At 41.8% G+C, this 26834-nt stretch overlaps 1 protein-coding gene across 2 annotated transcripts; it reads left to right on the top strand.

Annotated features, from left to right (window-relative positions):
- Positions 1-450: 450 nt before the first annotated feature.
- lipeb (lipase, hormone-sensitive b) lies at positions 451-26427 on the top strand. 2 transcript variants are annotated; one of them, XM_083918637.1, is made up of 13 exons: positions 451-562; positions 9018-9259; positions 10063-10347; positions 11082-11172; positions 12548-12693; positions 13090-13275; positions 14181-14333; positions 17164-17308; positions 18043-18270; positions 19217-19402; positions 20466-20647; positions 21424-21684; positions 22406-26427. In XM_083918637.1, the coding sequence occupies exons 1-13, from the start codon at positions 466-468 to the stop codon at positions 22808-22810; spliced, it is 2607 nt and encodes an 868-aa protein (XP_083774763.1). In that variant the 5' UTR covers positions 451-465; the 3' UTR covers positions 22811-26427. The 2 variants fall into 2 exon arrangements, with proteins under 2 accessions (XP_083774763.1, XP_083774764.1); XM_083918638.1 differs by lacking the exon at positions 451-562 and adding an exon at positions 4661-4853.
- Positions 26428-26834: the final 407 nt, after the last annotated feature.

Genomic DNA, 26834 nt, shown 5'->3' with positions numbered 1-26834 from the left:
CTTATATGTTATTTTTCCCAATGCTTTTATTGTTTTATGTAAAGCACTTTCAATTACCTTATTGTTGCATTGTGCTATACAAATAAACTTGCCTTGCCTTTCGATTAATAATTATATAGATATATCTATAATTCTTGTATTTTACTGAATGCCTTTCTAGTGTGTGGAAATGTATTTGCTTAAAGTATAAAAACTTGTAAATAAATAAATCCTACAGTGACTTCTTTACATTTTCATCAACCATAATTTTCTTTGATTTATTGCACAACTTAAGAAAACTATGAAAGGGAAACGGGGGCGGGCACGTATGGATTTTTACGACGTTGTGATTGGCTACTAGACCGCGCCGCAGTCATTCATTGGCTTCCATTTTCGCGGGGGGCGGGGCTTCGGCGCAGGGCAGGTATGTATGTAGTGAGAGACATGAGAGGCGGTGCGTAACAAACAGAGTGGAGTGGGTTGAAGATGGCGTCGAGCAAGAAGGGTGGTGGGAGTGGGAGTAGCAGATTTGAGAAAGGCGTGAATGGAAGACGCTCGTCCAAACACAAAGAGGGTCCAGTGGGTGAGTGTTGTCTGTGCCGTGCCGACTTCACGTCACAGCCCCCCTGTCGCTTTCCCTTTTATTGACGCCCCCCCCTCCCCTTTTTTGACGCTCACCTCCTGCTAGCGTTCGTTAGCATTCACGTTAGCTGGCCTTGGGTAGCTGAAATGAACAACTAGGAATGTAAGCCGCTGGCTTTATGGGCTGCCTAGGTCCTGCTGTGATTGTTGTGTGGCATCAAAGGGAGTCGGCTCCGAGGAAATCTGTGCGGAGACAGTTTAGAGAGCGTTGCCCGGTCAACCTCCCTCGCTGGCGTGTCCATAGTTACGAGCACCATAGTTACGAGCATCCCCAGGTTATAGCTACTGTAGCGTTCTGTGTGTACAGTTGTAGCAGTGGTACTCATGTCATCTCTGTATTAGGCTTTAACTACATGTATATTGCTATATATATATATATTCACGTTCTGTGCCCCTATTTCAACAGATGACACTGACAGGACCCACCTGAACAGGTACCAAAACATAAACAACATGGGGTGGTATATTGAAGTACTGACTGGGCATACATCGATTAACCGAATTGTTAGGGTTTGCCTAAGCAGGGAAACAAATGGGCAGTCTCTGAAAGAAGGTAGCAAACTTGGCCTGCAGGCACTGTGGATCTGATGTTTTGACTAAACAAACTCCCCCTGTTGCCATATTATCATGTTAACAAACAATCCAACCACTCCCAAAAACCACTACTTTCAAAAAGCTTCCTTAACTTTGTCAGATGCCTAACAATATGCCATATGATGTCTGTGTTTTTGCAGCAGTATTAAAAATGTTATCGGCCTATTTATGAATGGTGGGCTTGTAATAGACTTAGGCTTGTGTAGAGAGGGATTACAAGAGTTTTTACCCAATGTTATTAGTGACGTTAAGCTCAGTTTTCATCAGACCTGAAGGTCATATTTATGATTTTCTTTATCATGAATACATTGCATTATAAAACTGGGAGCCCTATGAGTCCCAGTTGCAGGGGCTGTGGAGCTTCATTGTTGCTAGTTTCCTGTTGTTTAGTTTGGCCTTGTGCGTTTGAAGGTGCTCTGTCTGGAAGAACGGGTCAAACCCTCCTAAACACGACACTACAGAGCCCCTGCTGTTGGCACTTCCTCTTGCTGTCGGCTGCTCAGCGTTAGCTATTTTTAAAGCGTACTTCCTATAGACACAACATTTTGTAGAGTATCAGATATCTGGCCAAGTTCCAAAAGACTGACCAGAATCCATATCTTGTAGAAGAAAAACACATTAAATGTATGGTGGAATTTTACCTTTAACACATTTTGGTCTCAACAAGCTGTTGAATGTTGAAACTTTCTACTTTATAGATGAGGACATTGTATTGTGATTGCGACAGTGAGTTCCACTTCAAGGAACAGCCACTGTTTTCATATCCTTGGGCTTACTTTTACCCAGACTTCACATTTTTCCCATCTTGAATGCGTCTGTTTAGATTTGATAAAGAGAAACACACAAATTAGAAAAGGCCAAGACAAAATCAGCACAGTTAATCGTACTGACATTAAGAAGTAGCCCAACATTAAACTAGACTATTAAAGCAGTTTTCTGTGTGGAAGGGACCAGGGGGCTATTGCACAAAACCTAGATAAGGGATTAAGCCGTGATTTTCTGGTTATCCTGGCTTACTTTGTCCATAACTGGGTTGCACAATAGCAGAGGCACATAAGTTACCATGAAGATTTATTACTTACTTACACCTGGCTTGACATAGCCGTCCCTTTTTATCCTGCTTTGGCTTACGTGCAACTAATTAAGCCAGAATGATCAGACCAGACTAGTTCAAGGCTGACTTTTTCATTCATCCCAGATTTCTAAATGCTGCCTTTGTGCAGAAGCCACCAGCACGGCTCTAATTTCTAGACTTAAACGCAAACAGGCAGGTCTTTTCAAACAAGAACAACTGGTTGGTCTTTGTACAGAAGTTACACTTTATGACAAGATTGACAAAACCATAAATTATAGACGCGGGAGAGAGGGGCGACATTGCAGAAAAGTTCCGCAGGTCTGGTGCCCGAGACTTCAACATTCAACTTTCTTCATCCCTGAAGGGCAGCTGTTTTTGCAGCGTAGAGTGCAACATAAAGCAAGCATGAAATATCATTAGCCAGGGTTACAGATTACAGACTCAGCAGCACTGCATCAGTGAACTAGCATTATCATCAGAAGAGCAACGACTTGCTGACAGTCCTGTCATCGACCCTACATTAACCTATCACCTCCATAGCAAGATCAAAATACATCAAACAGAATTGTCCAGCGGCAACAACATACTAAAAGACCAACGTAAGCATAAAGTAAGACCAGCATAACATTACAATTAAAATAAGTCAACCTACCGACCACCTAGGTTGCACCTGCACATTTTGAAAGCACTCTCAGAACGCACATACCGCCAACAGGAGCACCTATTTGTCAACTTATTATGTATTTAAACTGACTTTTAGGCAGCAACAAGTAAGATTGGGCCCAGATCTGTATAAAAAATATACATGCTAACAAGTGACAAGTTCTTTCACCTTCAATTCTTATTACGTCAACAACCAGTGTCTTGTTCTATGAGTCATGGCCTAACCCGTCACCAACTGTCAGGTGAACAAGTTTTATCTTGCAGCTAATAGCCATTTTTTATTACAGGCACACAAACTGATGTGTCATAGTGGGGAAAGTAAAGATGTTGACTGGATGAAAATATCGCCAGTCAACAATCCCTTAGTAGATCAGCGGTTGTTGTTTTTAGGCCGATGTCTTTGTCTTTTTTCGGGCATATATCACTGGTAACTGGGCTGACGGTGGCTGTTTTTAACATATTGCCCAAACCTAGATAGTGCCCTTCTGTAAAGTGTCCCTGTAAGCCATGCCAGTGTGAAAGTTAACCAGCAAGTACGCACAATACCAGGACCCTGAAATGTGTCTTTCATGAGTCCCAACAGTGCAATAACAGTCTATGTCTCAGAGTGTTCCTGGGTGTGTTTTGTATTTGTGTGAGTGGGTGAGGAGTCATGGCCCAGTTCCATGAGTTCTGGGACTGTCATCTGTGATATCAGCCAGTAAGTCTAGGCAAAGTGCATATTCCCCCCTGGAATAGATTCTCTGAATTACATTTTATTCTTCTATTTTGGGTGTGCACATGTTGTCCATGTTCTGCATTTGTTGCCAAACATTAGTGTTTAACAGTTTGCAAAAACAGCACATTTCTGTAGCATACAAAAACAACAAATGTATGTTCAAAGGTGGTACATAAAAACACAAAGTTCTAACAGAACTGACTCAAGCAAAATATAATATTTCAATATTATCAGTGTCAGGTGCACTTGTACCTAAGTGGGGTTAATGTTTGATAGCAACGTAATGAGTAGTTGATTGATTAAGCTGTTGATTGTCACAATTCTGCTTATCTAATCATTGTCTAATAATGTGAGGACATTTTATAAGGGAATTTTAAGACATTGTGTGCTCTGATAAGTAGTGCTTTGATAAGTAGTGCACTTGCTTTTTTCAGTACAAAATTACCAGTTGAATTTAATGAACAGATTGATAATTATGGACTTGACTCCTATTTACATATGATTTGTGGCCTTATTAATGACAATAATGCATTTCATAGTACTCAAAGACATTTAAGTTCAAATAAATGGAATAAAATGAAAGTCAAGATGCGACAAACACATCTGTGCTCATGTCTTTTTGTATAAGTATGTCTCTGTGAAGCATTTCGGTGCAAAACCTGTTTGCTTTTTAAAGAGCTATAAAAATTAGCTAAACTTAAAAAACATAAAAGGAAAATGCTTCATTTCAAAATGTGTTATGTTCTAATATCATGGTTGTGTCTCTGCCATTGTCTCTCTGTGTGATCTGAAAATTAGGTTGAAGGTCACAGGGAGTTGCAAGCTGAACAGCCAATAGCAAAGTAGCCCACTGTCACAAGGAGAAAGTTAACTGCGATGGGGTTGTCTCTAGCTTCCCTACCCCTTTTTAAAATGCTATATGGGAGGGACGAACAGAGAGGGAAGAAAAAGGACAACGCAATGCCTCTGAGTAGAATTGGCTATGACAATCTGACATACAGAGGCTGACAGGAGAAGAGCCACACTGTAAAGATGAGGCAGTGACAGACGGTGAGAGGGAAAACCAAACCATCGGAAAACCATATCTCCTCCTCTCAATCTCTCTTTCTTCTTTTCCATGCTTCCATTGCTTTTGTGGAAGAGAGGAGACAGACAAGGACAGAGCCTTGAACTCAGAAGCTGGTAAACACTCACTTTTTTCTCTTACAGGCTTTAAATTGTTAGCCCATACCTTCAACTTTATGCTACATCAGAAGCAGTCTGTGGGTAGTTTTTATACAAACACTCAATTCACACTGTATGTGGGCCCCACGGGAGTCATTATATGCCTGTAATGTTGCTGGTGTTGGTTGTTGTACATGACTTATTAATGCCCACTCTCATCCATCTTTAATGTGGAGAGACTAGGTGCAATTTAATGGTTGCTGTGGGATTACAGTGGCCACTTCTGTTGGTAACACAGCAAGGGATGATGCTAAAACATCAGGACTGACATAGCTAGAAGTAGAAATGTGGAATGTTTGCTGATGCACAAAAAGTAGAGGTGATACTGCAAGCAGGTGAGTTGTGTTCTTTGTAGTGTCAGCCTATTGTTTCCTTTCTTTGAGGCATTATCCTTTATCAAACAAATGTGAAGTCTTCACTGGACCATGGCATGTTTGAACTCTTGATTAGATAATACAAGTTCACATAACCGTATTCATTTGCATAGTATTTGAATATGATATACTCCCCTTTAGATAGACAGGTCATGTGCGCTGGCTTCATTATCATTAAACAAGTTTGAGAATGGCTTATGCTGATATAGGGGTTCATAAAGTTCACGCCTAGCTTACTCTGTCAACATAAGGCCTATTGGCTTGCCCCGCTGAGAGAATTGTACTCCTGGCTCTAATTAAGCAATGCAATTTTAATTTTGGCTGCTCGCCCAAACTTGTTTGACTGCTATAGTTGGTCCTGCAGCACGGCATGTGGGTGACTACTTGACCAAAGCTGTCATTGTGTCCTTAAAGGTCACACTGCTGCTTGTGTTAATGCAGACACATGAATGTGTATTTATAGATGTTCTTCATGCGTGTCTCTTGTTTTTCTTTTTTCTTTCCGTTTTATGCTGACATAATGAGTTAAGTTTGTGCACATGAAGTAACTGTTTCCTTTGTTGTCAGTTTCAGAATGTCCCAATTGGTGCTTAATGCACTGGTTCTTGGCCAAATCCTGAGATGGAGCAACATGTACTGAATGCGTGATTGTTGTTGGCTGCTGAATTGTTTGACGCATTAAACTACTGTAGGCTTCCTTCATTGATTTTTATGACAAATATATATGATCTGATGAAGGCACAGTAGTGTTGAAACGTTTGCACCATTAACGGCTTAAAATTGGCGCACTCATTCCTCTTTTTTCCCTTTGTATGATTGATGTTTGCATAATATATAAAAAAAAAACAATTTGCTCATATTTTTGCCTCCCTAATCCTTCTCTCCTGCTGCACCTCTGCAATATTTGAATAAAGTTAACATCTACCCAAAAATGGATTTCATAATCCTGTAAAGCTCTATTTTGTTTGGAAGTCTTTCTAAAATGAACAAATTATAGTGATGTTGTCATGTAGAGACATAACCTACAGCAGAGACGGTTAATAAGGAAAGAACTACAATGTAGTGACAGAACCAGTTGGGATTTCACTGGGATAGGGAGACATTTGCTCATGTTGAGGAGATAGTTGGCTAGATTTCTAGACTATATTTTAAGATTATAATTTGCACAATGTAAATTCTGTTTTAGTGTGGAAATGTCCTTGAAGTCATGGGACAAGCTTATGTCCAATAAATAGTTCTTTTCACACTTTTCACACTGTTGAATTCATGTGAAATTGGGCCCCAGGCAGATTTATTAAGCTTTGTAGGAATACATAGAACTTGATGGTACAACGTGTGCTGTGCTGCTCTGTGTACTCTCAACCATTTGGCTCTGCAGATTTGTTTTAGTTTCTCTCTATACCCCCGGGCTGAACAATGCCTCCTAAATTCAATGGGACACTCACCATGGGCTTGATGGCAACATGACACACACAAATACACACACAATTTTTCCTGTTTGCTTATTATCACAATTTGGCTTATGACATAAATAGAAATGGGAACATGAACAAGCAGATATGTTACATAACTATTTCTGCCTTGTCATTGTTTTCTGTTTTTTTGGCCAACTCTAACATTTGGGGTGAAAGTTGGGTGTGTTCAGATGATGCATGTTTTCCAATGCCAAGTGGAAGGAAAAATGAGGAAGCAGCATGCCTAACTGGTTTGACTTATGCATTTGTTCCTGCCCATTTTTAAAATCATCTAAGCCAGTAGCAGAAAGCTAAGTGCTGAAGTGGACTGTGTTTTCTTTTTTTTCTTCTCCAGTTCCCCAAAAGTTTGGAAGACATATTTGTGATGGGATTTTAGTATCAAATTGACAAATTGGGATCCGTATGGAGAGCCACTTACTCAAAACCCTACCCAAACTGCACACCACCTGTTCATCCAGTAACTCAAGGATTGCTTCAGATGGGTCATGAACCCAGGCCTACCAGATAAAAGTTCTGTAGTAAGCCGTAGAAATTAGTTCACTTTGTTGGTTTTATACTACCACTAGGGTACTAGGTTTCTGACAAAGCCCTGAATTTGACTTCTCCCCATAGGTGGTGTGTAGTTTGGGTAGGGTTATGGATGCAATTGCTCTCAAATATGGAAGTGTGTCTATAGGGCATCTTGCCCTTGAAGGGTATGTTGAAAAAGCCGTCCCTGAAAGAGAAGTGGAGGGAGAGGCAAAGACAAGATGGGAAAATGAGAACATGGGCAACAGCTGAAGACATTTTTCATGCAATATGCGTGTGTGCTAGAAGTTGTCTTGCTGATGAATGTCTCTTCCCAGATGTCAGGGGGTTGTAATTCCCCCCAGCAAACTTAAATTGCCTTTGCCATTACTCTTCCTGAATGGCAGGGAATAGCAGAATAATTGTGCGATAAGGGCTCCATTATTTCTTTGACCCTCCAAAACAATATTTCACTTCTGTTGTTCTGTTCACTTTTTAGCATGCATGGTCAATCTCTGCTCCACATACCAAGATGTTGCTTTGGGGATGTATGACGAAACCGCTGTGGTGTTTTGCTTTTTTATTTTTGCAGTATTGCTCTACTGCTCCGGCCTCAGTTGAAGTTTTTAATAGCAAAAGTTTAAGGATGGGGCCGTGCTAATTCCAAGGGCAGATGATGTCATTTAGGATGTTCATTAGGTGTGCATAGTTTACCTAAATATGTTTTAACGCAGCAGTATTTCTTTATTTCATTATTTATGATCTCTTTCTCATTCTTCAGTCCTACAAGGTAATTAATTAACATCCATCTATGACAAAGAAATTATTTTTCTGCTTCTCATCCATAATTCTCGCTTTCACATCTATTCGGAAAGCGCTGCTGTCTCTGCTCCTTTTTGTTTTGTTCTCTGTGTGTCCTCAAGCCCTTCTCCTCTTTCCTCTGTCTGTCAGTGTGTCAGTCACCCTATACAGTAACTACCAGCTAGTTCCCAGGCTTAGGTGTTGTGGAAACGTAGGTCTCAGGTGACCTGACAGAAGAGCTCATTCCGACAGTAGGAATCCAACAGGGACACAGCAGCAGGTCTCTGTTATTCTGCATTAGGGCAGAAGTATTGGCACACTTGATAAACAGACTCAGCTGTGTGTTGTCAGCTGTATACCTCCCTTTGGGACTCTTATGTGAGTGTGTTTATGTGTTTTTGTCAGTGTATGACTAAGCTGTGTTTGTTCCCAGCAGCATGGCGTTAGAAAAGGGCCTCTACCTTCTCCTCCTGTTCCATGCATGTCTGTCTAGATCTCGCTGGATTTTGGCTGCTTAGCCCGGCTTTACATCATTTAATTTCAAGGCTTGCTTAACACGCTTCAATCAATGAGCTTCTATACGCCAGGCCATGGGGGATTAGTTAATAGGAGTAAAAGAACATTTTGTAGGATATATCCAATGATATCCCACCTTGTACAGTGTCGACATGCTAATAACAAGCGTGGGAATGGCGCAGAATAAAGATTAGGGTGCTCCTTTTTATGCTTGCAGTATCAGATACGAGCTGACAGCTACAGGAAAAAGTCTTTCATTTTACAAACTGAGTATGCATGGGGGGTCAGGTGGCTTGATTCTCAGTGAGATCAATGGGTGTTATTGGAATTCAAGTAATCTGCCTAATGAAAAGAGAATTTCCCCACTAGAATATATAAAGAATCATAATAATGTTTATTGTAGTTATAGTTTTAACCTTTGCTTTGCTTCTCTGTCTCACTGCTCTTAGTGATGGACACCAAGGCAGTGTTTGCGGCCCTGTACGCCGTGTGTGAAGAGAATGCCGCCTTCTTCTCAGGAGGGGCCAAGGGGTCACAGGGTGAAGCAGCACGGCGGCTGGTGGATACTATGAAGCTGATCAAGGAACATGCTCGCAGTCTGGAGCCTGTTATCTCCGGCTTCACTGCAGTTTACCATCATTTTGACTTTGACCCACACATCCCTGCCAATGGCTATCGCTCACTGGTCAAGGTAAGCTGTGGGATGTCTTGTGTGTATGAGTCAAGTCTTGGATCTGTGTCGGTTTTCTCATTTCAACGCAGTGCAGCTTTGAGAAAAAAAGCCCCCATTCTGCAGTACATTCTTATCAATATTCTCTCCACACTGTGAGAAACTCATCACCAGCCCCTCTTTACCTTTTATATCGCTTTGGTTCAAGGCCGGTTAATTTGTTGTACAGATTGATTTCATGTTGCAAATCAGGATAGATAAATTCCTCCAGCTGCAGAATATCTACCCACACTTTACCCACTGTACTTTATTTTCTACAGATATTGATGAAACAACATGGCCTTCAGTGGCTGCAACTCACCACAACTAAAGAAATCTAGCAGACAAGCAAATGAATGCTGTTTTGTTTTCTTGTCTCTTGATTTCCCCATTTATAATCTTTCTCATTCCCACGGTGCTACTCCGATGAATATGTAAGACACTGATGAAGCAGCAAGCTTTTCACATTTTTATATTCAGGCATACTACAGCCTATCATACACTGTATTTTTCCCTTCAAGCTTATCCCCTTAATCTTTATTAAAACTCATAATAATAAATAACAAAGTTCATCATTTATTATCTCAAGAATACATATTATTACATAGGTCATTTTGTATTAATTTCAACCAATGGAATAACCTTATTATTTTCTCATAATTCAACTTACCTGACCTTGCTGTGCTGATTTTTAATTTGGCATATGGAGAAGGTGGAATGGCACATTTTGGTATTAGATTCACAATTTCCCCCAAAATTGAATTGACACGTTCTTTCCTTTCTAGGTAGTGCGCTGCTGCCTTCTCCACATCATCCAGAAGGGACGCTACATCACCACCAACCGTCGCAGCATCTTCTTTCGAGCAGCACACAATGCAGGGGAGATGGAGGCCTACTGCAACGCTCTGTGCCAGCTGCGCGCCCTGCTCTACCTGGCTCAGCGCATGCTACATGACAACAGTCATGGCAACCTCTTTTTCCAGGACGAAAGCGGCCTCAGCGAGAGCTTTGTCCGTGAATACTCATCCATGCACAAGGGGTGCTTCTATGGCCGTTGCCTTGGCTTTCAGGTGAGATGAGCTGTGTAACACTAAGGATAAGCAGTGGGAGGAGTGCGGACTGGAGAGGCTATGGAGTAGCAGTGCCTCATGTTTGATGTGTCAGAAGTGGGTTTTTAGGTGAAGGAAAAGTAGGAAACTGAAGAAAGAATACTTAAAGGTGCACATACTTCCCAGTGTAGGCCATTGGGATTAATGTACCCACATCTACATTACAAAGGTACTTTTACATGTTTCTGCAGCTTCTATAAAATCTTTATATTATTACATGGATATAAAACAGTATTCTGTTTTGAAAAAGAAGTGACTTGTTGATATTAGATGACAAAACCAACTGGAGCTAGTTTGTCACCAAGGCACCAGACTAAAGGAATTCACCCTGAAAAAAGAGCAAGAGTTATCAGAGTGGCACAAACCTGCAGGTAAGAAGTGAGTAAAGGATTTAGATGGACAGAGGGAAGGCTCTTCTTTACAACCGTAGTGTCTGTTCTTAGTCGAGTTTAACGAGTGAGGCGAAACCCTCAGTGGACAGAGGTCAAAATCAAACTAAAGGGAAAAAATGATGACACCTCCCTAGTAGTGTCTGCTTCAATTCATAATGTCTAAGACTGATCTGATATTCTAATATCTCATCATCCGTTTCACTTTGACAACAGCTCATGACAGCAGTTTTAATTGTAGTCTTGTTTAAAACAGACCCTGAATCATAATTTAAAGTCCGTCTCTGTTTTTGTCCATCCCTCCAGTTCACTCCAGCCATTCGGCCCTGTCTCCAGACCCTCGCTATTGGCCTTGTGGCCTTTGGGGAAAACTACAAACGCCATCAGTCAGGAATAGGTCAGCATCATCTCGTCTACCGCTGTGCCCTCTCATCATCCAGTCACTTAATTCTCATTCATAGATCGTACTCATCCACTCGCCTCTTCTACGTTGCTCCTTGGCCCCCGACTGTGTAGCTTTTTGATGTTGTGTGCTTGGATTGTAGATGCTCTTTCATCCTTTGGAATCTCAACCGCTAGCTGGTGTGCTTCTTCTATATTTCAGAATGTTTTGAACATGCACACACAGTATAGTGTAATGAGGCAGTGATAGAAAAACATGCACCATCATATACACAATTTTACTATGACACACACGTTAAGCGTTTAACATTCAAAAAGGAATCATCTCATGGTTTCTTGTGCTCTGTGCTGCACCACAGTGGAGGCAGGAGGTATTGCACCATATGGTGAGTGAACTGGAACCCTCTCACCCCTTCATAGTCCTCTGTATTGACCATAGGCTATATGACTATTTGAAGAGGTTGCTTCTATCTCACAGCTCCTAAACTGGATTAGTTGTCCCGTGTCTGTATTTTAGTTTAATTGAAGTCTGAGTGGTGCACTTTCAGATACCATCTGAAAGTGCAATTCCTTCCTACTGCTCGTCCATGTCCTTTTATTTCTTGCCGAGCATTAAAAGCAAAGTAGAATTTGATTGCAATACCATGAAATGCTTCTGTTTTGGCATTAGAACTAGCGCAGTAGTCCTGAATTATCTGTGTGGCAATAAGATTATAGTGCTGTGAGTACGTCAAAGCCAATTCACTTTGATGACTGTTCTGAACTGGGGCCTTATCTCTGAGGTTTGCCATGTTTTAGCTCTCCATTTTCTTCTTGACCATCCTTGGCTTTCCTTCCATTCCTTAACCTTCCTTCTTTTGCACTATCAGTGAGATTGTTTTCTAAATTGTTATTGTTTTATGTGCTGTGTCACCTGCTGCATTTTTAAAGGTCCAATATTTTTGTGGGAGGGAGGCTTACAGAGACAGGCACTAAAGTGTGAGTGTTTCAGAGAGAGGGGAAATACAGGCATACTCTCACAGACATTATAAAAATGAACATTAAGGCATGTAAACATGTTCTGAAAGAAACCCAGTGTATAGACCTAAAAATTATTATAACATGGGACCTTTAATGTTCCTTTGTCTCTGCCTTCCTTTGGACTGTTTCAGTCTTTGTGAAACTGCTGTTTTCATCCTCATTATTCTAAGCTTTTGTCTGTCAATCACTTTTCACTTCCATTTAGACTCCCTCTTCAACCATACAAATTCCTATTCTCTTTGCAATTACTTTTAAATCTAATCACATTTTTTTTCTTGCGTGCCTCTCTCTGGTGTCTTCTACCCATTACAATACCCTCCTCCTTGTATCGTCCATTTCCCCTTCCCCAGGTGTAGCAGCCAGCTCTTTCTTTACTTCAGGGAAGTACGCCATTGACCCAGAGTTGAGAGGGGCAGAATTTGAACGGATCACCCAGAACCTGGATGTCCATTTCTGGAAAACCTTCTGGAACATCACTGAGACCGAAGTCCTGTCTGTGAGTAGACTGTTAATGCTTCTTTACACACACGCACACAGACAAACACTCCTACGACATCTGTACTCTACCCATGTTGTCATCACTTACCCATGCACACAGAAAGGTGCGCTGCCCTATTTTTAATATTTAAACTGCATCAGGAATATTTAACTTTTCTCTGGTAAAAGTACCTATCTATCATTTTGCATTTTGGCCTATAGGCCGTTAGTAATAATAGAGTGGAATTCAATTTATTCAATGGGTTCATGATTTATTCATCCGGATTCTCTCTCTCTCTCCAGTGACCTGACTCACACAGTAACTTGCCCTCTTCTCCTTTTCTCTCTGCCTTTCTGTCTAATTCTTTTTTTCTGTCCATCTCTTTCTCTTCTCCCTCCATCTCTCTTCCTCCAGAGTCTTGCCAGTATGACATCCACTCAAGTTAAGGTGAACCGGGCTCTTTCTGTGCCCGGTGTGCCCTTTGACCTTCCCCTGGCGGCCAACCACAAAGCATATGTAACTATAGCTCCTCCATCAGCACACATCGGCACAGCTCCAGTTCTGATGAGGCTCATCTCCTATGACTTACGTGAAGGACAGGTATGTAAATTATTATTCTGTTCACACTGTAATGGCACAGTGGAAAATGCAGTTATCAAAAGCTTAAACTTTATTAAAAACTACACTAGCTCATGTACTGTATTTGCTGCACACTTGTCTCACACTGCTTCCTTGTAGCCTGTCTAAGTATTTCTGGTGTGATCTTTTTTATGACACTTTTTTTCAAAACAGCTTGCATATTCAAGTCATACAAATTGTTAAAATATTCCAATAAAATGTAATAGCACATATGATATTTCTCTGAGCTGAAATAACGATCACTCCAGCTCATCCTCATGGACTTACTCTCCTTCCTTATGTTTCACACCTCTCTCTATTTCTCTCTCCTAGGTATCACTCTCACATTTTCTACTCTGCCTACCTCCCTAATTCTTTCAGGAGACTTCCTCTCTCCATCGAAGCTTGCACTCCTCCTTTCCTTGTTGCCGGGCACTTAACCAGACATGCTATCAACAAACACACACATCCATTGATCACGCTCCAACAAAACTACAGTGTCTTTTTTAATGTCCCAAAATATAACCCTGCATCAGCAAAAATCCTCTTCCCTCCCTCCCAGCCACAATTCCCCTACCGTCTTGTTTCTGCTAATGAATGGGAATTAGTGTGCATTCATGCAGGTACAGGAGAGGCTAGCAGTCAGTTGCTGCAAAACACCTAGTGAATCCTTCTCTTAAAGGAGCCCTGTTGCTAACACTAGCAATACAATATTTGAACAATGAAAACAAGGCTATGTTTGCAATATACACGGTCTGTGGACAGTCGTCAGAGTGATGCAAACATTTCCATCTGCCATCATGTGATGTTCTTTTTTATCTGTATGTGATGTTTCTCTCTTTTTCTTAATTTATACTTCCTCCACCTCTCTGTCTCACTCTCTCCAGGACAGCGAGACTCTGCTATCTCTTGCTCGCTCTGAGGGGGGCGCCATCTCTTTATCGCTGGGGCTGAAGACTAAGCGCCTCCCCTCGTCTCCCTGCCTCCTGATCCATTTCCATGGGGGAGGATTTGTGGCCCAGACCTCCAAGTCTCATGAGGTGAGATGGTACTCTCCAGCTAGAGTTTTCTGTACTCATTTTATGAAAGGAAAAGCTGAATCCAAAAGACTTTTCACATTTGTTTGACCTATTTGTGATGTTTATAAGGGAACAGTTGGCACAATGCTGACAACATTACACCTCCACCATTAGACGCCTGGCTCAGATGTTGTTTTTCTGCAGTTTGAGCAGATATTGCCACATCACTCATCCAGTTCACCTTCCCATTCCTTCAATGCTTCAAACTAATTGCAATTGAACCCAGGCTAATTTAAGTGTTTAGGAGACGGGCTAGTTGACAGCAATGGGGCAGAGGAATTAGTAGTCTGACTCTCTTCCTTTGTCACTAGTGGGACATGTAATGAGCTGTTAAGCTAATTATTTTGTAATTAATCCCTGAAAATATATAAATAGAGACACTATGCCCTCCCTCCATGCCTCCTGTACTGGTAAGGTGCACACAAAGCTGGCTCTTCTCTTTCATGTAAATCATTGCTTCCATGTCACTTCATCCCTACTCTTCTTTTTTCCCTCTTAGAGGAGGAGCACATGTCCTAGATTAACTGTTTAGATCACCGTGATAGAAAAAGGGACCACAACACACACTCATACGCTTTGGACGTTGGATCTCTCTTGTCATTGCTTCATAAAAATCTTGTTTTGTCAACCAATTTTATTCTAAGTTTATACGTGTGAAAATGTATGAAATAGTAGCAGGAGGAAGCAATCGACCTACTTAGTTCATCTTGATGAGAAAGCTTATTTTAGCACAGTTTGTGCTCCAACTTCTCTTTGTTCGTCCTACACTGGTATGAGCATCTGTTGCTGTGCGCGGCCTTTATGTGGCTTCAGGCTGCTTATGGCTACGGGAAGACAGGGCTCTGTGAAATCACCAAGGACATGGGCATCCTTGATCGTCAGCTGCGTAGCAACCAGAGGATAAGAGGGAGCAATCAGAGACGGGGGTGAACAGGGCTGTCATGTTGAATTAACAGAACTGTACAACCCTGCAGAGAAAGAATACCCCGGGCACTAATGGAAGACTTGTCAGACAATCCTTCTCTTCTTTTTCAGGGCTTGCCTTTTTTATTACATCCTCCCTCTCAATCTTTGTAATATCTCTGAAAACCATTTTCGCCCACTTAGTCTTTTTGTAGCTTCTATTTTCTGACTTATTTGGTCAACTTGTACTTCTGCTCTCCTAATCCCTGAGACAAGGCCAAGGAAGAGAGAATAGAAAAATTAGTTTCTTAGGTTTCTTTAAGTTTCTCTGTGGGCGGAGGCCAGGTTTGTCCCCTGTACTTCTCATATATGTCCTCTACTCCTGTACCCCCCCCCCCCCCCCCCACAATCCTGTCTCTCCTGTCGCCTGGGAGTTGTCCAGAGTTGGACATCAGTGGCAGGAGCATTTGGTGCTCTCAGTGCTCAATTATACAGAGATCATCGGAATGAATGTGCTGGCATCTGTGCATTTAGAAACTCTGCGCGGACCACACACACACACACACACACACACACACACACACACACACACACACACACACACACACACACACAATCCCAATAGAGGTATAAGCCTGCAGATTAACTGCTCTGCCTGTCTGAGAATGAGTGGGACTGCAGCTCCCATTAATTCCTGCTTTGAGAACAGATCTGGGACCTTCTGCATTGGTGTGTTTGTGAATAAGATGTGTGTGTGTGTGTGTATATAAGAAGAGTTTTTTTGAGTCATGTAAAATTACCCATCCTTTCCTAGCCCAACAAAAACACAGACACACGTGTAGCTTTTCTTTCCCTGGTGAGCCATTTGTTGTGAGCCCTTAGCTCCTTTAAGGCAGGCAGATGATGAACTGTCTGACTGACAAGCCTGTCCATAGACTCTGGCAGTTATTGACACTCACTGGCAACAATTGTTGTTAATCACACACAGTTGCACCTATACCACACATACATACACTAACACACACTTTAGGAGTACCTTTGCTGATTCGCACAAACCCACACTGACCTGAACAGCTTTTTAACTTGCACAGTCACTTGTCAGCGGTCTCGCTCTAAGATTTACTGTGACAAGTAGGGCTTTAAGACAGCTGACTACCGGAGCTGCTACTGTGTTTTTTTCTCATACTGAGTCACTAAAGGGCGAGGCAACATACAAGCAAACACACACTGTGCTTTTTCTGTCATTGTGAATGGAGAACTGTCACTTTCAAATCCAGCCCCGTCATAGTTAGTCAAAAAGGTGTTGGGAGAAGATAAAGATGGAGGAGGAAAGGACGGATGCTTTGTGGAAGGACTATTTTGTCATGACAAGTTGTGATGCCTTTCTCGCATTTCAAGGTCATTGCAGGTGTGAAGTATAGGACTAGCCTTAGGTTGGTATAAGAATAGTAAACACTTAAACTGACTGTAACAAGGGAAAAGAGAAACACCCTATATTCTGATAGGGAGTTTGTTTTTGTAAACGGTCCCTGTAAATCCACACCGTCTGCCTGTCTTTGTCTTTCTCCATCATATCCAGCAAACTAGGACATGTGGGCACCTTTTTATGAGAAGAAAGGAAATGAAGGTGACTGTGAGGGCATTGCTCATTCTCCCTTTGTCTAGACAGTAAGCCAGAAAACAGACGGATGACATCAGAGGCACACATCATTTTCATAACTTTTTATCCTTGCTGCTTAATGTTCACCCCCACGTGTCTCTCTCCGTCTCCCTACCTCAGTATTTTATTGTGGCTGCTGTTGTTTCTCATAAATTTAACAACATGTAATTTATTCACTGTGAAAGTTAGTGTTTTTCCATTCATAAATCCCTCTCTGTCTCTGTGCAGCCCTATCTGAAGAGCTGGTCCCAGAACCTTGGTGTCCCCATTCTGTCAGTGGACTACTCTCTGGCCCCAGAAGCCCCCTTCCCAAGGGCCCTGGAGGAGTGTTTCTACGCCTACTGCTGGGCTCTGAAAAACCACCACCTACTAGGTAAACACACATCACACAGCATTGTCTATATCGAATTGCTGACTTTTTTTTAGCTCCCCTTCACAATTTCTGTTTACTTTTTAAGTAATGACAAAAGTATATGTAGTTGAAATGTTAAATACATTGGGACAAGTTGCTTTATTGGAATGAATGAGCAAATGAAAGAATCGAATGGATCACCCCTTTCAGAGTGAAGGTATCCTGTGGTTGGCTTCTGTATATCCTCACCTACGATTACCAATTCCCCGTAGCTCTCGAGAGGATTCATTCATCACTTTGAAAGTAATCATGCCACAGCACGATGTCTTGCACTGTAACTCTTGTTCTGCAATATCACACAAATTGTGAAGCTTAATATTCAGGCAGACAACAAAAGACATCTGGTCGGTTTGGGGTGCATCCGCCCGCTGAAGCACACTGTGTTAAATTAACAGTGATCACAGTGCAATATGTTTGTGTTGTAGTACAAGAACACAGACAGTTTGTCCATGAGGCAGACACTCCCACAAAGCAGCCACATATTCAGCAGAAAAGAGATCCCTGATGCATGTCACACTGAGGAATCCCCTGTGGTGCAAGGAAAAGCAAAGTTCATTCATTCATTCATCTTCAACCGCTTATCCCGGGGTTGGGGTCGCGGGGGGCTTGAGCCGGTTGTCTCATTTTATTTTGTGTTCCATTTTCCACATCGATTTGTTTCTCTTTTTCTTCACTGTCCTATTTTATCTCTCCAGGCTGGACTGGAGAGAAAGTGTGTTTGGCTGGTGACAGTGCAGGAGGCAACTTGAGTGTGACCACATCGATGCGCGCTGCTGCTTTTGGTGTGCGAATGCCAGATGGCATCGTGGCAATCTACCCGGCTACCCTGCTGACCGCCTACGCATCACCCTCCCGTCTGCTAACACTTATGGATCCCCTGCTGCCACTCAGTGTTCTCTCAAGGTGTCTCAGTGCCTACGCAGGTAGGAGTGTGTGTATATACGTGTTCAAAAAAAATTTTGAAGTTTGGAATTAAGTTTAGATCTATTTTTCCTCCTTTTTCTATCAAGCATTCCTCCATGTCTTTACCACCTGCTCTCCATCATAAATATTCTCAACATAATTGTCTTTACTGTAGCTGTAGGTTTGTTAACAATAATGATGCTGACAGCTACTTAGGTCAAGTTAAGGTGATGTTTTTATTTTCAGGGCTAAACCAATTCAGCTTTCTATTAACTAATAAAACAATTTATAAAAAAAACTCCAACACAAAGTATCAGTATTCACTTCATAATATGAAAAAGCGAGCAGCTTTGACAACAGTTAAAGCAACTGATTGATAGGCAGAATCTAAAAGGTTTGAAAGTCTGCACTGCCCATCTTCTACTGTTTGAGGACAGTAATAACCATAATAATCATTCAACTGTTCCTGTTGTCTCAATCCCTTATGTAGTGTACTTTATGCATAATATAAAAAGTGCAATCATAAATCCTTTCACTAAAAACAGCTCGACTTATGAACATATAGATTGTTTTTCATGTGTTGTCATTAATGCATGTAAAAAGCAGGAGAAACGCTTTAAAGTCTTTTGAACAATCATAGTAAGAGTTTGTAACTGGCCAAAATCCGACACAGTGATATTGTTTATCTTGTGTCTCCTTTCAATAACTAAACTGAAACACAAATCTTTTTTTTCCCCCATGCTTTCCGTCATCACTATGTATAGCTGTCTGTAATACAAATTGCTGTGTTGCCGTATTGAACCAGCTCTGTCTGTGGTTTTCTTTACTCTACTGATATACTTTTCCTATTATTGCTTTCCCATCTCCGTTGTTAGTTATCCAATGCTTATTCAAGAATAACAAAACACTTTTATCTATCTCATACGCCTTTCCCTACTAATCCTTACTCCATGTCTCCTCCTCCAGGCAGTGAGCCGCAAACAGAGACGCAGGTAGAGAGAGCAAGCACGCTGAGCCTGGTGAGGAGAGACACCGCTCTGCTGCTCAGAGATTTCAGGCAGGGAGCCTCCAACTGGATTCACTCCCTGCTGGATTCCAACAGAGCCTCAGCCTCCCCTGGCACAGATGCACAGGCGCCACCAGGAGCCACTGGTATACCACTGACTGTGACTGTGTGTATGGGTGTGTTTGTGAGTGCATGTGCAGCCAGGTGGGGACATTGGATGAGCTGTGTGTGTGGCTTAAATGTGTTTTTGCTTACCAGCTTCTGCGTTAAATGTTTTTTATAGATGCAATCTGCTTGTGTCTTAGAGCACATCTATCTTGAGCGATGAGCATCTTAATTAAAAGGATACTTTACTTATTTTAATCCAGTTCTGTGTGTGTGCAGATGATACTCCATTGTCATGACACAGAACTGGATTTAAATCAGCAAAATATCTCTTTGCCAATTATGAATGCAACAACATCAACTGCCCCAAATTTCAATTACCCAGCCCATGTGGAGGAGGTTATTGACATGGATCTTTCATCCCACCTTGTTGCGTAACACTCCTTTAGCCCATTCATATCAATTCACCTCTTTGCAGCAGCAGGGCTTTGACAGTAATTGTTAATTGTAGCCATCGTAAATCTGGAGGTGAACTGTAATTTCCCAGGTGTCCCCTCAACTAGGTGACACCCCCTCAGCTGCAAGCCCAAACTAATGAGAATGTCATTGGTGGGTGTGCATTATTAAAAGACTATCATGGTGCTGAGATGTTTCATTATGAAAGAGATGGGAGATTGGTAGCGCTTTGTGAAGAGACCGGCCATGACGTCTCTTACAGCTGTGTTTTGACGGCTCGAAGCGGCCGGATGATATCACCATGACAGCAGCACTATTTGAATTTCCTCCACCCACTTCCCCTCTGTTCTTCTGGATATATCCTAATTTAAATTATCTGCTTTTAGCTGTTGGCTGTCAACCAGAGGACATATGATAAGTGAAAACGGTAGAATAAGTGATTGTGTACTACTGTTTGTGTATTTATATTCCTGTCCTCCAGCTGCTGTTGACCCCAAGGCTATATCTCTTATGTCATATACTATACTGCGTGTGGTAATGGTTATTTTTTTAATGGACCTTTTTTTATTGTTTGTTTGTCTCAAACATTTTGATTTGTTATTGTTTGCCAAATGTCTCATGTCCCGCTCTCTCCATGTTGTTTCTTAGACACAGTGAGGAAGAGCATCTCAGAGGCATCCATCTCTTCGCCCCATGCGGACCCCCCTGTAGCCTCTGAGACCTCAGAGTTCCCCACCAGGAAATTATCTGTGAAGAGCCAGACTTGCCAGGACTTTGGATCCCACAACAATTCCACTTCTCGCAGTGCACCGCTGCTCTCTGAGCGCACTGTACGTCACGCTTGAACATGTTTACATTGAGATTAGCATGCTCTCAGTTGATGCTTTTATCCCAGGAGTAGTTAACAGCATTAAATGGCTAGGGGCTGTTGCTTAAAAGAAACATTTGGCTCTTGGTGGGGATTGTTGTGGAAATTTAACCTGTGATGATGGAAAGGTCTGTATTATGATGGTAATTATTGCACCATTGCAGTGAAGGGAAATCACATTAGCCACCCACCTATGATAAAGTTATCGCTGCCTTCATACAAGTTGCAGTAGAACATTTTAGCCTACAGCTGTAGCCTTTTTAAGAGGCTAAACAGTTTATCAGCATGGAGATATTTTGGCCCTCTATCATACAATGTTGTATACCCTGCAGTGCATGTTTGATCTCCATTAACTCATCTGAGATTATGTCACACATGCCTCATAAACAGATTTGGCTTTAAAATGCTGACTGAATATCAAAACTTTTTGCCTGTGCTGGTACTAGCAAGGTATTGCAGATTATCCTCGCATGTATTTTCACACAGCCAGACTGGATTAGTGCCTGTCTTGGGGAAAAATAGAGAGCAGGGGTGACGCAAGATTTTAAATATGAAGTGGAGATTGTTCAGCCAAGACTCTTAGGCACCTAGCCAAAGTTTTAAGAAGATTTTCACAAGGACAGAGTGTATGTGTATTTGTAATATAGTTTGCCTTTCTTCTTTTTTCCTTGACATTCGCCCTCAACTGAGTGCTGTCAAATCCCATCTGAATGATGTCTTATCTCTTATTTTATGTAGCCAGAAGATGTGAATTTCTTCCTCTCCAAGGATGCAGACCCCTCCATATGCAGCGACCTGTCTTCAGTGGCCATACCGCCCCCTGCTGGAGAGGAGGGATCAGAGCACCCTAGGGAGTTTCCTTTGGGGTTTGAGCCACTGCGCTCAAGGCAGCTAGCTGATATGAGGGTGCACAGCTCTCCAGTGGTCAAGGATCCGTTCTGCTCTCCTCTGCTGGCTCCTGATAGCATGCTGAAAGGGCTGCCACCTGTACATATAGTGGTAAGAAGAAGCAGCAGTGCTAATGACTGAAAGGATCATGTAGCAAAATGAGGAAGGAGGGCCTTTATTTGGTCAAATACATATACATTATAGTAAAGTGTGTCCAAACCTTTGACTGGTACTGTAGACCAAAGACTGCTCACTCAACTCAAGAGTCAAGCTGTTAGTGCTTAAGAACCGTTTGAGTCCTTGCAACTGTCTACATTAGGTTGCATGTACGATTCTCTATGAGAAAGCTCAACATTTATACTGTGTGTTTCTTCAATGACTTTGCGGAAAAAGATATTATTAGAGCATGCAGGAGCAGACCAGTATTGTGCTTTATCATGGTGAAGAGAAGGAAAGAGCGGAGATGAGACTGAGAAAGTAAAACAAGTTAAAGATGTTATGAGCCAGATGACAGAGGACTGTACACTGCTTACATTGTTGTATCAGAGTGAGACAGAGGGCAATAGGGGAGATGGGGAGGTTGAAGTATGCTCTTGTGTGAGAAGGATGTCAATATGAAAATAAAGAAAATGGTGCTGATTTTCAGATAAAGGTAATAGAGTGAGTTAGGGAGAATGTAAAGAAAGCAGGAACAAAGGAGAGTGGGATTCTTGGCTTCCCTTTCTTCATCCCTTAATTAAGATTCTTGACATGTCTGCAGGGAATCCTAATTTGCTTTTCACCATCCCTTTCCCTCCCTCTAACGTCTTCTCTCTCTCCCCACCCCACTCAGGCTTGTGCATTAGACCCAATGCTGGATGACTCTGTGATGTTTGCCAAGCGTTTGCGGAACATAGACCAGCCTGTCACTCTGTGCGTGGTGGACGACCTCCCCCATGGCTTCCTCAGCCTATCTCAGCTCTGCAGGGACACAAAAGAGGCTGCCGATGTCTGCGTGGACAGGATTCGCACCGTCTTCACCCAGAAGGACACACCCCCGGAGCCACGCAAGCATCGTAAGCTGGAACGGACCGATAGGGGTGTGTCGGCCTCCTCTGGGGAAGCTGGTTCTCTCTTCGCCTGCCCCACTGAGGGAGGGGAGCTGTTGGTCGGGAGAGAAACTAAAATTGCTGATGGGGAGGGATTAGTTGCTGTGGCAGCCCAGAACAACACTGAAGCTGTTGGTATTGGGCTTTAAATAAGGTTAGATTAAAAAAAAAATAGGACCACACTTCACCAGAGGAGTGAAGGGACAAAGAGTAAATGAAAGTCAGACAAATTTAGGCAGTGCAATGCCTAACAGAGAGAGAGAGAGAGAGAGAGAGAGAGAGAATGCGTCCTTAAAAAAAACAAACAGAAATGTGGAGCGGGCAGTTTCGGTGACTTGTCAAAAAATAGAGGAGGAACACTGAAATACAACTTCCTCTGCTTTACAATTCTTGTCACTTTTCAGTGCACCATCATGCACCAACAAAACGCTGGCAGACTCAATGAACGCAACCACCAAAGACACTTATGATTCATAATAAAATGGTAATTTACCAGCTACTTAGATCAAAGACAAGCACTCACCCACACATGCAGCACACATACTTAACAGAGTTGCCGTTAGGCAGCGAAGGCTTGGACATAAAGCAGCGCAAAAGATACTTAAGACGAGGCCCGAATGGGTGATTGATTAGGCCTCAAATGACTGCCTTGGCCTAGATGAGACAGTGGGTAGACACACTAGAGGATTCTGTATAGTGTCATCCCATCAAAATGACCGCTTGTCCTTTAGGGAGCCACTCTAAATCACACTTAATAAGTCCACATTGTGTTCTCCATTACACCAGTTTGACAGTCAATACAGCTCACTTTGTGGATAGTAGCTCTGTTGATTCTCTCCCAAACACAATTACAACACTAAAACAGAACTGGCTGAAGCTGGATCAATTGATTTACTTGTTTCTGTTGCAGTTTTTAATCACATTATTAACCCTATGCAGTAGTATTACTTTTATTATTTATATATATGTTTTATTTGCTGTCTTTTAGTCCTTGAATCATTACAGGATTGTCTGTTGATTTGTAGACCATATTGTTTGTTTAATGTGATATTATGCTGTTCATTCCACCTATTTGAAAGTGCTTTACAGTTACCTCTGCTTCTTTGGCACAGCTGCTCCGACATCCCTGGCCTTTCCAATTAAACTTGTATCCTCCTCTCAGTAATGCATACTGATAGGAAACAGTAAATGTGGAATATTACACAGGGACACAGCGCCCAATCTAGATGCTGCCTGGCGCTTTCTGTAGTGCTGGTATTACTAATGCAAAGATAATATTTTAGTCATTGCTACAGTGAAATTTGTTGTTTAAACTTGGGTTACATCTTCAACTTCTTCACCATCTCCATTCACAGCTCTCAGATGTCTGAAAGAAGCTAAATGTGTTGTTATTATTTCAAGACTGGAAACAATTGCTCATCATTCTCCTTCTGCAGAACTTGAGTAAGGGAGGAAGGGGCAGCAAAAAGCCCTCAGCTACCAGCAAGAATTTGAAACTTGAAACTGATTTCCTCTCAGGTTGACCCCATTCCTCGCCAGGCGTTATTGCTCACTACTTCTCTGTATGCTGTGTGTCAAAGTCCCACTTCTCTTGAGTCAGGACATTTCCTGCTTGACAATCTATTTCTGCAAATCAAAGGCTTTTAGGCAAAACTGGAGGAAGCTGAGCGCTGTAAAAAGCCACTGAACTTCTATCTGGCCATCCCAAAGGTGGCTGGTGGACCATCACATTCAGGGTTGACCCTGATTTTGATAGTCCATGGGCACTCCTTCTGAGTGTATTGCCACCAAAGCACTTTGAAGTATACAAAAAAGTCCTTTGGAGGGTCAGTTCCTCTATCAGGTCCAACTAAATATAGATGCCAACAATGCTGGCACTGTCCCGCCCTTGCCTGGTAACAAGGCTTGGGTTGCCAGGTTTGTAGAGCGGATGCTGTGTGATGAATAGGATTTAGCTGAAGCTCCGAGGGCAAAATCCTCCCCCCCGTAGTAGAGCAGGATTTCCACCAGCAAAATCATGCTACAGGATTAGACCATGCTCAGTTCTGTCAGCTTGGAGTACTTACTGCAATATATTTTAGTTAGATTGATGGAGAGAACCAGGGCCGTGAAAAGGAAGAAAGCAATACACTCATCCTCTCCGAGATACTGGGCGGAAGTTTGTATTTGCTTTGCTAGCCGCTGCTTATGCTCACTCTGCACTTTTGCAGTAGTTTGTTGATCCGTGCAAGTGTATTTTAAGCTTGTACTGTATATTTGTCACTGTATTTTTTTTCGTTGCTTGGTGCCTGTATGTGCGGCTCAAGTTGAGTCTGCATGTACATCTTAACGTGATCCCACTCGTCTGTGTTTGTAAGAAACATTAGCTCACACGTGAGCACGTTTCTTCGTTTTTGTCGTGTGTTCACAAAGACACGAATGGCACTTTACAGTCAAGAGACTCTTATTGTTAATCATCTGTCGTTGAAAGCAACCTCAAGCCACTATGGGACAACTTCTTTTGTCTGTGATATACATCTACTTGACCTCATCAATCTTAAAAACACCACCTATGAAGCCCAGAAAGGCTGATTGGTCACTGTATAAAGTATGTGAGCGACTAGAAGACTGAAAAATGTGTCAAATTTACCCATTTGCTGCTTACGGACCTCTGTATGCCTCTTACCCTCAACACCACTCATGCATCAGGCTAACTGACTGCAGGTGATGTACCAGAGAGCCTGTCTGGTGTTTGGGACATATGCATTTGCAGTGTTACAATTTTTGATTTTCAATTCCTTTTGTGCTTCTGTCGATTCTTATATGCTTCCTGCAGCTCAGAGCTGAAACGTTCGATTCAGTAGTAGTCAGACAATTACTGTAGCTGCTTCATAGAGTGTCTAATTGTTGATGATCAACAGACCAATTATCACAAACCAGTTGTAGTTTTTCCAGTCTAAGGCTGCTTTTTTGTCAATGATCAGGTTGTACAGCCTACATGCACAGTTTTACTCTCCAAAAGCACTTCTCACTTGAGATTTTCTTTGCTGCAGGCGGATTTCGTTAAAGTGCAATGCGAAGTCCAACGCTGCTACAAACACAAGCCAACTGCTTCAACATTTACAGGAGAGCTTTTCAGTTACACACCAGCATCACACCATCTTTCTACAATCTGAAAGGTTGTGCAGTGCGCTTGAATCGACTCAAGGTTGGATTTCATGGTCATAGTTATATTTTTTTTCACAAATGCATCAATGCGTTGATGTGACCGACCTCAACCACTGCTCAGAAATGTTTCCTAATGAGAAATACAAGTGAGATATTCTAAATGTATAGTTTCAAAACGTAACCAAAGACTGCAGCTGGAGTAACAGATGTGCTGTTTAAGTGTTTGATGTTGACTAGTATCATTGAAAATGCATTGCCATAGCCTGGCTGCACTCATATGCAACTTGCTCCACACTGTAAAGTGTAATTCTGGTGTAGAATAGGAGCAGCCTTTAAAAACACATACAAGCCATAGACTGGAAACAACGCTGTTTGAAGTTGTTTGTTTATTTTCTTTTATTCAAAACACCATAAGTGCAAACTGTACATTAAAAAAAGAATGTATAATAAACATATCATTCATGTAGATATTTTTACTTTCAGATTTGTGAATCAGATTGATTACAGATGGATTGATTTGACTGCATTTTCTTTGCAGGTTTCATACTACGAAGTTGTCTGATACGCCATCAGTAGGCTGGTTTCTTTCCTTGTTGATTTTTATCAAAATAAATATATTCTCCCATGAACCAGCTGTTGTGTTCATGAATCAATCTTTTCTTTGCACCGATCAAACTGAAGGTTACCTAAAAGAATAAGAAATAGAGATCAGAATTCACTCTGGCAGGATATTCTTTGCATCTCTGATGGGTTTTTATTAAAATATATATATATTTATATATACTACCAAAAACTTAATTGAATTTCACCCAAATCTTAATTTAGTCAGGACCTGGGGAAAGGTCAATAACAAGGTTAACCTTTGTTAAATGTATAAAGTGTCAGATCAGATAAAATAATAATTTAAAAAAAAACAGAGAGCTCTGTGATATTAATGTATCATTTCTCTACACAGAGATAGAAAGTAACCAAGTACTGTAATGGCTTTGAGGTTTTATTTCCATTTGATGCTACTTATTATACATT

The sequence above is a fragment of the Echiichthys vipera genome (assembly GCF_963691815.1).
Source record: "Echiichthys vipera genome assembly, chromosome: 8".
Lineage (NCBI taxonomy): Eukaryota > Metazoa > Chordata > Actinopteri > Perciformes > Trachinidae > Echiichthys > Echiichthys vipera.
This window is presented reverse-complemented; position numbering and strand designations above follow the sequence as displayed.

Bases quoted from the DNA above. Each gene is read 5' to 3' on its own strand.
- lipeb (XM_083918637.1), top strand. From the start codon at position 466: ATGGCGTCGAGCAAGAAGGGTGGTGGGAGTGGGAGTAGCAGATTTGAG. The intron at 10,348-11,081 runs GTGAGATGAGCT...CCATCCCTCCAG, and splicing joins GCCGTTGCCTTGGCTTTCAG to TTCACTCCAGCCATTCGGCC. The intron at 20,648-21,423 runs GTACGTCACGCT...TATTTTATGTAG, and splicing joins CGCTGCTCTCTGAGCGCACT to CCAGAAGATGTGAATTTCTT.